At 43.3% G+C, this 12,500-nt stretch overlaps 2 protein-coding genes across 2 annotated transcripts in view; one reads left to right on the forward strand and one right to left on the reverse strand.

Annotated features, from left to right (window-relative positions):
- The window catches only part of LOC110528604 (uncharacterized), a 153,436-nt gene that overhangs the window by 84,575 nt on the left and 56,361 nt on the right, over positions 1-12,500 (forward strand). The window lies entirely within an intron of this gene.
- The window catches only part of LOC110528605 (glutamate receptor-interacting protein 2), a 158,204-nt gene that overhangs the window by 79,046 nt on the left and 66,658 nt on the right, over positions 1-12,500 (reverse strand). The window contains exons 10-11 of the mRNA XM_090242236.1: positions 3,163-3,303; positions 1,075-1,239 (exon numbers count right to left, since the gene is read on the reverse strand). Of these exons, the coding sequence (XP_090098362.1) occupies positions 1,075-1,239; positions 3,163-3,303 (306 nt within the window). The remainder of the gene's footprint in view (positions 1-1,074; positions 1,240-3,162; positions 3,304-12,500) is intronic.

Here is a 12,500-nt window from a genome sequence, read left to right on the forward strand (position 1 = left end):
AGCTGATGATCGTTGCCTCTAATTGGGGATGATACTTAGTGGGGTCCTTTTCCCACCTTTTCCCACCTGTTGTGGGATATTGCAAGTTCGTTTTTTTTTGAAGGCTCACTTTAATAAATATGTGTAACTCTACTCACGCTGCGCCTTGGTCCGCTCATTATGTGTACGACTAACGTGACACTTTGGCAATATCTACATTGTTACGTCATGTCAATAAAGCGAATAGAGAGAGAGAGAGAGAGAGAGAGAGAGAGAGAGAGAGAGAGAGAGAGAGAGAGAGAGAGAGATTTCAGACAGAACACATACTATCTACCCTATCAGGAGTGACCATCTCTACTTCTGGAAAGAAACTAGGTGTGCAGGGTGTTGTTTCAACCCTGCAGTAAAACACCTGATTCAGCTAATGAAGGGTCCTGGTAAGGTCACTTGCAAAACACATTTGCAGAAAATCCTGTGAGAGGGTAGCTCCCAGGATGAGGGTTGGGCATATCAAGACTAAATCAAATATGGATTAAATAGAATCACCAGAGCAAAGACAAACACAACACCCGCATAGTATTAAACTATGGAAAACAGAACCAGCATGATTACATCAACTAAATGAAAATGGTGGAAATAACAGCACACTGAGCAGTATGATATCCTCCAAACTACAGATGTAGGATCTTAACTTGAGCCAGTTTGCTACGGCAGGAAAATAACCCTGCAAAGTTTGATACATTTTTCTTTAAACACTGCCCAGTGTTTTCCAGATATCTATGAAATATTAATCTATAATTACTTGCAATGTGAAGTGAAATAATGGGGTTTTTAAAGTAGATTTTTTTCTCCAATTTATGCTTTGGCCACAAATATGACGAGTCAACCTCAGTATTTGGATATGAGTTAATATTAACTTTTAAATGTGAAAATACAAACTTTAGAAGCCTTTTTCAACCTCAAATACACTACAAGTTTTAAAGTTTACCTACAAAAAGTTGATCAAATGAAGATCCTACACCTGTACCATAGTACTGTCTCTAGTGGATAGGGTATTGTAATGGGGGAGGGATTTGAAGACCATACAGTACGAACATGAGCTCTTAAGTTCTTTTTTCCTCTGTCGTCTCTTCATCATGGAGTTGCGTGGACTCATGGGGACAGCTGTACGGGGCAGGGTACTGGAGATCTGGCTGGTCGACCCAGGGCCTGATGTGGTGGTGGTGGTGGAACCGGGGGAGAAGTTGGTCGACACTAGGGCTGGAGAGAGAGAGAGAGAGAGAGAGAGAGAGAGTGAAAGGTAGACAGAGAGAGAGAGAGAGAGAGAGAGAGAGAGAGTGAGTGAAAGGTAGACAGAGAGAGAGAGAGAGAGAGAGAGAGAGAGAGAGAGAGAGAGAGAAACAGAGACAGAGCTGCATTTCCTGACAAAATGTAAAAAATATTAAACAATTAGAGAGTGTCATTCCCCCAAACTTGAAACCCTTGTTCAAGGTTTCAAAGACCTCTCTGATGAGAATAGGCTACTGTTGGGGGAGGACGCAGAGAGCTGTGGGTTGGCAGCACATTGCTGCCTGCCATAAGATGAGGGACCATGTCTGACAGACCAATCAACCTGCACATGTCCTCTACTGTATGCTTATTGTTATCATTCAATGTATGGTGATTTTGACCCTTGGCTTGATCCTTTGTTTTTGTTGTTACTTGTTGTTACTGTTGTCCAGTTGACAATTTTGATTCTTATTATTTTCATATTGTAAATATCCAAAATAAGCTTTGGCAATATGTACATTGTAACGTCATGCCAATAAAGCAAATTGAATTTAATTGAATTGAGAAAAACAGAGGGAGAGAGAGATGATGCAAAGAAGAGTCACTAAGGCTGCAGAGAGAAGGAGAGAAGTCATTTAAAAAAAGTGTCTGCTAATTGGTATTACTGTACATATTACTGTACATACTGTACATATTCAGAATTAATATATTTTATATATTATATTATATTAAGGCGGGAGATAAAGAGTCCGATGGACACTAATTCAGTGAGGGAGAGACTAAAGTCACGTAGATACTGACTCTTGGTGGACACCAATTCTGTAGAGTGAGGGAGAGACTAAAGTCACATAGATACTGACTCTTGGTGGACACCAATTCTGTAGAGTGAGGGAGAGACTAAAGTCACATAGATACTGACTCCTGGTGGACACTAGGGCAGTAGGGAGATAGAGAGACTAAAGTCACGTAGATACTGACTCCTGGTGGACACCAATTCTGTAGAGTGAGGGAGAGACTAAAGTCACATAGATACTGACTCCTGGTGGACACTAGGGCAGTAGGGAGATAGAGAGACTAAAGTCACGTAGATACTGACTCTTGGTGGACACCAATTCTGTAGAGTGAGGGAGAGACTAAAGTCACATAGATACTGACTCCTGGTGGACACTAGGGCAGTAGGGAGATAGAGAGACTAAAGTCACATAGATACTGACTCTTGGTGGTGGACACCAATTCTGTAGAGTGAGGGAGAGACTAAAGTCACATAGATACTGACTCCTGGTGGACACTAGGGCAGTAGGGAGATAGAGAGGCTAAAGTCATCATAGATACTGACTCTTGGTGGACACTAGGGCAGTAGGGAGATAGAGAGAATAAAGTCACATAGATACTGACTCTTGGTGGACACTACGGCAGTAGGGAGATAGAGAGACTAAAGTCACATAGATACGGACTCTTGGTGGACACTAGGGCAGTAGGGAGATAGAGAGGCTAAAGTCATCATAGATACTGACTCTTGGTGGACACTAGGACTAAGACAGACACAGCACAGACCAGACACAGACACAGCACAGACCAGACACAGACACAGACCAGACACAGCACAGACCAGACACAGACACAGCACAGACCAGACAAAGACACAGACACAGCACAGCACTGACCAGACACAGACACAGCACAGACCAGACACAGACACAGCACAGACCAGACACAGACCAGACACAGACCAGACACAGACACAAGGTATAGCGACTAAGACAGACACAGCACAGACCAGACACAGACCAGACACAGACCAGACACAGACACAGGGTATAGCTACATTTCCGGTAGTGTGAGAACAAAGGTATGGCACACAAAGCACAGACACAGAACAATGTAGAAACAGAAAGAAGCAGAGGCGATACTTACATTTGCAATATTCCTGTGTGCTGGAGGGGTTGGAGGAGGTGGTCCAGGTGTTTGTCTTACAGTGAGAGGAGGGGTGCTGGGGGGGGCAGTAGTTCACACAGGGGTCCCACGAGTGGGGGTTGTCACTCTTCTGAACCTTCACTGAAACACAGAGTGGAAGAAGAGGAGAGAAGTGTGAAACACAGAAACGTGTGAGGAGAGGAGAGAAGTAGCAGTCTAGTAGTAGTATAGTGGTAGTATAGTAGATTCCCAGAAGTATAGTAGTAGTATAGTAGTAGTATGGTAGTCGTTTAGTAGTCTAGTAGTCTAGAAGTAGTATAGTAGTAGTCCAGTAGTATAATAGTAGTCTAGTAGTAGTATAGTAGTAACATAGTAATAGTATAGTAGTCTAGTAGCAGTCTAGAAGTATAGCAGTAGTATAGTAGTAGTCTAGTAGTAGTCTAGTAGTCTAGTAGTAGTCCAGTAGTATAGTAGTAGTCTAGTAGTCTAGTAATAGTATAGTGGTAATATAGTAGTAGTTGAGTAGTAGTAGTAGTCGTCCAGTAGTATAGTAGTAGTCCAGTAGTATAGTAGTAGTCTAGTAGTAGGCTAGTGGTATAACAGTATAGTAGTACTCTAGTAGTAGTCTAGTAGTAGGATAGTAGTATAGTAGCAGTACAGTAGTAGTCTAGTAGTAGGCTAGTGGTATAGCAGTATAGTAGTACTCTAGTAGTAGTCTAGTAGTAGGATAGTAGTATAGTAGCAGTACAGTAGTAGTCTAGTAGTAGCAAAGTAGTAGTATAGTGGCAGTATAGTAGCAGTCCAGAAGTATAGTAGTAGTATAGTAGCAGTCAAGTAGTATAGTAGTAATATAGTAGTATAGTAGTTGTATGGTAGTAGTACAGTAGTAGTATAGTCGTGGTATGGTAGTATAGTGGTATTATAGTTGTAGTCCAGTGGTATAGTAGTAGCACAGTAGTAGTATGGTAGTGGTGTAGTGGTAGTATAGTTGTGGTATAGTAGTATAGTAGTAGTATAGTTGTAGTCCAGTGGTATAGTAGTAGCATAGTAGTAGTATGGTAGTAGTGTAGTAGTAGTACAGTAATAGTCTAGTAGAATAGTAGTGGCCAGGTGGAAGTGTAGTTGTAGTATAGCAGTAGTATAGTAGTAGTATAGCAGTAGTATAGTAGTATAGCCATAGTCTAATGGTAGTCTAGTAGTGGTATAGTCTAGTAGTAGTCTGGCAGTACAGTAGCAGTATAGTAGTAGCATAGTAGTGGCCAGGTGAGAGTGTAGTAGTAGTATAGTAGTAGTATAGTAGTAGTATAGCAGTAGTATAGTAGTAGTCTAGTAGCATAGCAGTAGCATAGTAGTAGTCTGGTAGTATAGTAGTAGCATAGCAGTACTCTAGTAGTAGTCTAGTGGTATAGTAGTAGTATAGTAGTAGTATAGTAGCATAGTAGTAGCATAGTAGTAGTCTGGCAGTATAGTAGTAGTATAGTAGTAGTATAGCAGTGGTCTAGTAGCATAGCAGTAGCATAGTAGTACTCTAGTAGTAGTCTAGTGGTATAGTAGTAGTATAGTATCAGTACAGTAGTATGGCAGTAGTATAGTAGCAGTATAGTAGTAGTATAGTAGTAGTATAACAGTAGTATTGTAGTAGTATAGCAGTAGTATAGTAGTAGTGTAGTAGCATAGCAGTACTCTAGTAGTAGTCTAGTGGTATAGTAGTAGTATAGTAGTAGTCCAGTAGTATGGTAGTAGTATAGTAGTAGTATAGTAGCAGTCTAGTAGTGATATAGTAGTATAGTAGTATATCCATAGTCTAGTAGTGGTATAGTAGTAGTATAGTAGTATAGTAGTAGTCCAGCAGTAGTCTAGTAGTATAGTGGTAGCCTAGTAGTAGTCCAGTGGTATAGTAGTGGTCTAGTAGTAGTCTAGTAGTAGCCTAGTAGTATAGAGTTAAATGTCCATTTCACTGCACAGAAACACATAGATGTTTTTATTTTATTAATCAGGTGACAACTATTTTACTGCTGTACCTTCAACCAGTCTGAAATAACACTGACCCACCTGGACTGAACTGGAGCGTTTGGAGTGAACTGGAGTGTTTCCAGTCCAGTGGTTGACAGTTTACAACTAATCAAAATATTGTCGTATTTAGCCGAGCTGGCTCTGGCTCTGGCAGTGGCTGTGGCTCTACAGCCAATGTGTGGCATGATTTTCGGGCGCTACTCTGTTCTGCTCTGTTCTGTTATAAAAGACTAAATGAAGACAGGCTAAGCCCCATCTTCCTCTCTTTACTCTCTCTCTCCCCCTCTCTCTGCCGCTCTCTCTCTCCCCCTCTCTCAGCCTCTCTCCCCCTCTCTCAGCCTCTCTCCCCCTCTCTCAGTCCCTCTCTCTGCATCTCTCTCTCTCGCTCTCTCTCTCTCTCTCTCTCTCTCTCTCTCTCTCTCTCCCCCTCCCCCCTTCTCGCTCTCTCCCTCTCCCCCTCTCTCCCGCTCTCTCTCTCTCTCTCCCTCTCCCTCTCTCTCTCCCTCTCTCTCCCCCTCTCTCACTCTCCCCCCTCTCTCTCTCTCTCTCTCTCCCTCCTTGTAATTACCAGTGTGCCTATGTCTTCAGACAGACAGGGACTGCATTAGTTAGTCATAGTGAGCTCCGGCATTGTTCCACATAACAATTCATTTTCCAATCACTTGGTATTAAGGCAGGCCATTATCTCAGTAACAGGACAGGAGCAGACCTCACAGGTCTATTAAAGAGGGATTTAGCATTGGCATTATTAATGTTGTGAGGAGATGAAGAAACACCTCCGGGACAGTACAACGCAACAGAACTGGCGTTTCATAGGGCTTCATTCATTGTCTCATTAGCCAACTGTGTGAGTAGGCCACCTGATGTCAATGTAATGCCTTTATTTACAAGATAGGCACTGGGAGGAGGGAGTATAAGAGTCCCATTTTAAAACAAACTACAAGTTATAAACGCTTGTAGAAAACATAATGTATTGATGAGCACACTATAGAGTAGTTTTATTCTCGGTTCCCATTGTGACCGATGGGAACATACATTGCTATGCCTGTAATAAAATTAACATACAGTACATTTAACTCTATTCATCAGCCCCAATATCTATATACCCTAATGACCTACACCCCCCTGCAATGTTACCCCATAGGGTTAGGGAACCCTAACACCCACATGCTAACATACCCCATAGGGTTAGGGAATCCTAACACCCACATGCTAACATACCCCATAGGGTTAGGGAACCCTAACACCCACATGCTAACAAACCCCATAGGGTTAGGGAACCCTAACACCCACATGCTAACATACCCCATAACACCCACATGCTAACATACCCCATAGGGTTAGGGAACCCTAACACCCACATGCTAACATACCCCATAACACCCACATGCTAACATACCCCATAGGGTTAGGGAACCCTAACACCCACATGCTAACATACCCCATAGGGTTAGGGAATCCTAACACCCACATGCTAACATACCCCATAGGGTTAGGGAACCCTAACACCCACATGCTAACATACCCCATAGGGTTAGGGAACCCTAACACCCACATGCTAACAGTCAGATTTTGTAGCTACTGTATGCAGGAATCACTTGCTGATTTAAAACACTAAAGAAAAACCCTGGCATGAATAGGTGTGTCCAAACTTTAGACTGACACTGTATATAATAAGTTAGAGCCAGTGTATTTTGCCATGGGTCACAAATGTGACCGCTAAGATATTTTCATATACCACAAGCATCATAGATTTAATGTATTAAAACAATGTAGGCACATATGTAAACTAGACACTTTAAACATATTTACAAATGAAATATTTAAAACATGTCAACAATGTATTTTTAAATGTTTTAAAGTACACCTCAGAGATTTCTGCTTGCGGTCTTGTGGCCATTTTGAGAAATCATATGAAACTTCTCCAAATCATACTAAACACTGTAATGCATGACTTGTTTGTTGATGAGTACAAGTTTAACTTTCTCTAGAGTCTGTTTTTCTTCACTAGTGTAACCAATGGGATTAAATGGGTTGATGCTGTTAATCAGACCAATACATTAAAACATGACAATGAATCATATACGTAAAGGAACAGATATGTCAATCACTGAGCTGTGGTGTACAGTACATTCGGAAAGAATTCAGACTCCTTGACTTTTTCCACATTTTGTTACATTACAGCCTTATTCTAAAAATAAAAATGTACACAGTTAAATCTACATGCAATACCCCATAATGACATCACAATACCCCATATTGACGTCACAGTACCCCACAATGACATCACAATACCCCATAATGACATCACAGTACCCCACAATGACATCACAATACCCCATAATGACATCACAATACCCCATAATGACATCACAATACCCCATAATTACAAAGCGAAAACAGGTTTTTAGACATTTTTGCACATTTATTACAAATAAAAATGTGAAATACCACATGTTCATACGTTTTCAAACCCTTTACTCAGAACTTTACTGAAGCACTTTTGGCAACAGTTACAAGTCTTCTTGGGTATGACATTACCAGCTTGGCACACCCGTATTTGGGGAGTTTCTCCCATTCTTCTCTGCAGATCCTCTCAAATTCTGTCAGGTTGGATGGGGAGCATTGCTGAACAGCTATTTTCAGGTCTCTTCAGAGATGTTAGATCGGGTTCAAGTCCAGGCTCTGGCTGGGCCACTCAAAGACAGTCAGAGACTTGTCCCGAAGCCACTCGTGCATTGTCTTGGCTGTGTGCTTAGGGTCATTGTCCTGTTGGAAGGTGAACCTTGGCCCCAGTCTGAGATCCTGAGCGCTCTGGAGCAGGTTTTCATCAAGGATCTCTCTGTACTTTGCTCAGTTCATCTTTCCATCGATCCTGACTAGTCTTCCAGGGCCTGCCGCTGAAAAGCATCCCCACACCATGATGCTGCCACCACCATGCTTCACCGTAGGGATGGTGCCAGGTTTTTTCCAGACTTTAGGTGCCTTTTGACAAACTCCAAGCGGGCTGTCATGTACCTTTTACTGAGGAGTGGCCCTCTGGCCACTCTACCATAAAGGCCTGCAGAGATGGTTGCCCTGCTGCAGAGATGGTTGTCCTTCTGGAAGGTTCTCCCATCTCCACAGAGGAACTCTAGATCTCGGTCAGAGTGACCATCGGGTTCTGGTCACCTCCCCGACCAAGGCCCTTCTGCCAAGATTGTTCAGTTTGGCCAGGCGGCCAGCTCTAGGAAGAGTATGATTCCAAACTTCTTCCATTTAAGAATGATGGAGGCCACTGTGTTCTTGGGTACCTTCAATGCTGCAGAATTTTTTAGGTACCCTTCCCCAGATCTATGCCTCGACACACTGTGGCTCGGCGCTCTAAGGACAATTCCTTCGACCTCTTTGCTTGGTTTCAAGGGGCCTGAAATCTTTCCGAAGGCATTGCATCGTGGGGTAATACTGTAGGGGGAAGTGATGTCACAGCAAGGGAGGATACAAATAAGTAGCTTTAAAACGTTAGGAGAGGATGAGTTAAAATCAATGGAATGTTTTCCTTCTCTCCCTTTCTCAGTATGGCTTCTCTAAATTAGGTCACACACACACACACACGCGCAAACACACACATGCACACACACACGTACACACACACACATACACACAAACACACAAACACACTTACGCAAGAAAGCACACACACACGCAAACACACATGCATGTGCACGCACACACACGTACACGCACACACACACGCACACACACACACACACGCACACAGTACATTCTCCCCTAGTAGGATACAGCGGTAGTGGCAGCGGCTGCTACAGTAGTGGAGATATGAATCCTCAAGGTTTTAACTCTCTCATGAAAGCCAAGGAGAAAACAGAACTTTGGAAAGGAGTGTTATTTATTTTGGTAATAAACCACCCAATCCAGTGAGTGCTAATCCTGCCTTGCTGCTCTGCTCTGCAGCTCAGGGTAAGCTCATCTGGTAGTGGTAGCTACTGTAGGATTCTCTGGGAACACACACGCATACAAACACATACAAACAGACACACACACACACACACACGCACACACGCGCACACACACACACACACACACACACACACACACACACACACACACACACACACACACACACACACACACACACACACACACACACACACACACACACACACACACACACACACACACACACTCTCCATTGTGAGAGTGACTACACCAGCCAGATATGATGACCAGAGAGTCAGCTACACATGCTGAAGTGACAGTTGAAAGCTCAAATCTCATAAGAAGATTAGAACAGGCTTTTATTTTTTTTAAGGCGACGTCAAACGTTTAATCAACTATGAGGTGAGAAGGACACGGTTCATGGTGTGAAGTTATATCACAGCTCTGATTTGTGTTGTGGATGTTAGAGAAGACAGGAGTGAAACAAATAACCTGAACAACAACAGCTAACAGGGCAATGGAGGTTGTCATCACGTAATCACACAACCCTGTAGTATCTACCCTGTAGTATCTACCCTGTAGTACCCTGTAGTCTACCCTGTAGTACCCTGTAGTTTCTACCCTGTAGTATCTACCCTGTAGTATCTTCCCTGTAGTATCTCCCCTGTAGTATCTTCCCTGTAGTACCCTGTAGTATCTACCCTGTAGTTTCTACCCTGTAGTTTCTACCCTGTAGTATCCACCCTGTAGTATCTACCCTGTAGTTTCTACCCTGTAGTACCTACCCTGTAGTATCTACCCTGTAGTATCTACCCTGTAGTTTCTACCCTGTAGTAGCTACCCTGTAGCAACTACCCTGTAGTAGCCTGTAGTCTCTACCCTATAATAGCTACCCTGTAGTATCAACCCTGTAGTATCTACCCTGTGTTCAAGCTCATGAAAACTGTAGTATAGACCCTGGATGTTTCTCAGTATGCATACTACCGTGCTCCACACTCTCATGCTCCAAGTGAATTCTCAGAGGACGTTCTCTTGAGTACGTTCTTGTGAGGACGAGAGTGTGGAGAACACATAAAACATGACATTTGTGATGCACTCCCCCTATTGTATTACCTCACGATGAACCTCCCCCTATTGTATTACCTCACGATGCACCTCCCCCTATTGTATTACCTCACGATGCACCTCCCCCTATTGTATTACCTCACGATGCACCTCCCCATTCACTGAACCTTCTTCCAGTCAGTACAATGACAATAGAGACGAAACAAGATATACACAAAGCATACGTTTTACTTCATAACTAACAGATACTGTAGCTATATGTGAATTGTAATAATCTAGCTAACCAGCCAGTTAAAAAGACAAATAACCTTCAATTAATGTTATGAAACATAGATGTCAATTAATCGTGGGTAGCTAGCTACCAATTAATCGTGGGTAGCTAGCTACCAATTAATTGTGGGTAGCTAGCTACCAATTCTTTGTGGAAAGCTAGCTAGTCAATAGTAGCAGTTAGCGAGTTTTTGCCTTTTGCCTATAGTGTGCAATCTACGCACACGACAGTGGGAATTGTAGGCATGTAAACATGCCAAAATGAACACAGAATGTATTTATTAACGTTTTCAAGATGCAATATTGTAGTCAGGCAACATATGAGATGTGAATGGGCAACATTTATTTCCAAAGTCTGAGTTCATTTTCTCTCGCTTCAACTCAAATAATGGCCACCATTGATTTCAAGAAATGTTGCGTCGTATTTTTAAGTGTCCGGGTGTCACGATCGTCGTACGAACTGGAGATACACTCAGACCAACATGCAGCGTGATTTGGGTTCCACAGGTTTAATAAAGGAAACTCACAAAAAACAATCTGTGCTCACAGGCAACAACACACAAACAAGATCCCACAAAACACAGTGGTGAAATGGCTGCCTAAATATGATCCCCAATCAGAGACAATGATAAACAGCTGCCTCTGATTGGGAACCATACCAGGCCAACATAGAAAACAATGCATTAGATCACCCACCCTAGTCACACTCCGACCTAACCAAAATAGAGAATAAAAGGCTCTCTATGGTCAGGGCATGACACCGTGCTCCATTTCGCATACTTTGATTTGGACTCATGCTACAGGTCTGGTCTGCTCAAGTCTGATGTGCTCAGGTCTGATGTGCTCTGATCTGATGTGCTCAGGTCTGATGTGCTCAGGTCTGATGTGCTCTAGTCTGATGTGCTCTAGTCTGATGTGCTCTAGTCTGGTCTGCTCTAGCCTGGGCTGCTCTAGTCTGGTCTGCTCTAGTCTGATGTGCTCTAGTCTGATGTGCTCAGGTCTGATGTGCTCAGGTCTGATGTGCTCTGGTCTGATGTGCTCTGGTCTGATGTGCTCAGGTCTGATGTGCTCAGGTCTGATGTGCACTAGTCTGATGTGCTCAGGTCTGGTCTGCTCAGGTCTGATGTGCTCTGGTCTGATGTGCTCTAGTCTGATGTGCTCAGGTCTGGTCTGCTCAGGTCTGATGTGCTCTGGTCTGATGTGCTCAGGTCTGATGTGCTCAGGTCTGGTCTGCTCAGGTCTGATGTGCTCTGGTCTGATGTTTTCTAGTCTGATGTGCTCTAGTCTGATGTGCTCAGGTCTGGTCTGCTCAGGTCTGATGTGCTCTGGTCTGATGTGCTCAGGTCTGATGTGCTCAGGTCTGGTCTGCTCAGGTCTGATGTGCTCTGGTCTGATGTTTTCTAGTCTGATGTGCTCAGGTCTGATGTGCTCAGGTCTGATGTGCTCAGGTCTGATGTGCTCTAGTCTGATGTGCTCAGGTCTGATGTGATCTGGTCTGATGTGCTCAGGTCTGATGTGTTCTAGTCTGATGTGCTCTAGTCTGATGTGCTCTGGTCTGGTCTGCTCAGGTCTGATGTGCTCTAGTCTGATCTGCTCTAGTCTGATGTGCTCTAGTCTGGTCTGCTCAGGTCTGATGTGCTCTAGTCTGATCTGCTCTAGTCTGATGTGCTCTAGTCTGGTCTGCTCTAGTCTGGTCTGCTCTAGTCTGGTCTGCTCTAGTCTGATGTGCTCTAGTCTGATGTGCTCAGGTCTGATGTGCTCAGGTCGAATGTGCTCTGGTCTTAGATAGTTAGCATCCAAAGCAGGAATGGATGCATGAAATATGTCATGGTTGTGCTATAAATGCAAACACTTTGCTTTTTGTACATATTACACGGCAGCAGGGCTCTCAGTTTTCTACATCTGACTGAGATTTTATGATTTGTTTTATGGCTATGTGCATCTCTGATTAAATCTTGTTCTCAATGTAATACTCATGGGGAACCATTAAGTTCAGCACAGCTAATTAAAACAACTGACGGCAAGTTAGATCACAGGACTGTCCCTGATGA

The sequence above is a fragment of the Oncorhynchus mykiss genome, chromosome 7 (genome assembly GCF_057628025.1).
Source record: "Oncorhynchus mykiss isolate SJ-2025 chromosome 7, ASM5762802v1, whole genome shotgun sequence".
Taxonomy (NCBI): Eukaryota; Metazoa; Chordata; class Actinopteri; order Salmoniformes; family Salmonidae; genus Oncorhynchus; species Oncorhynchus mykiss.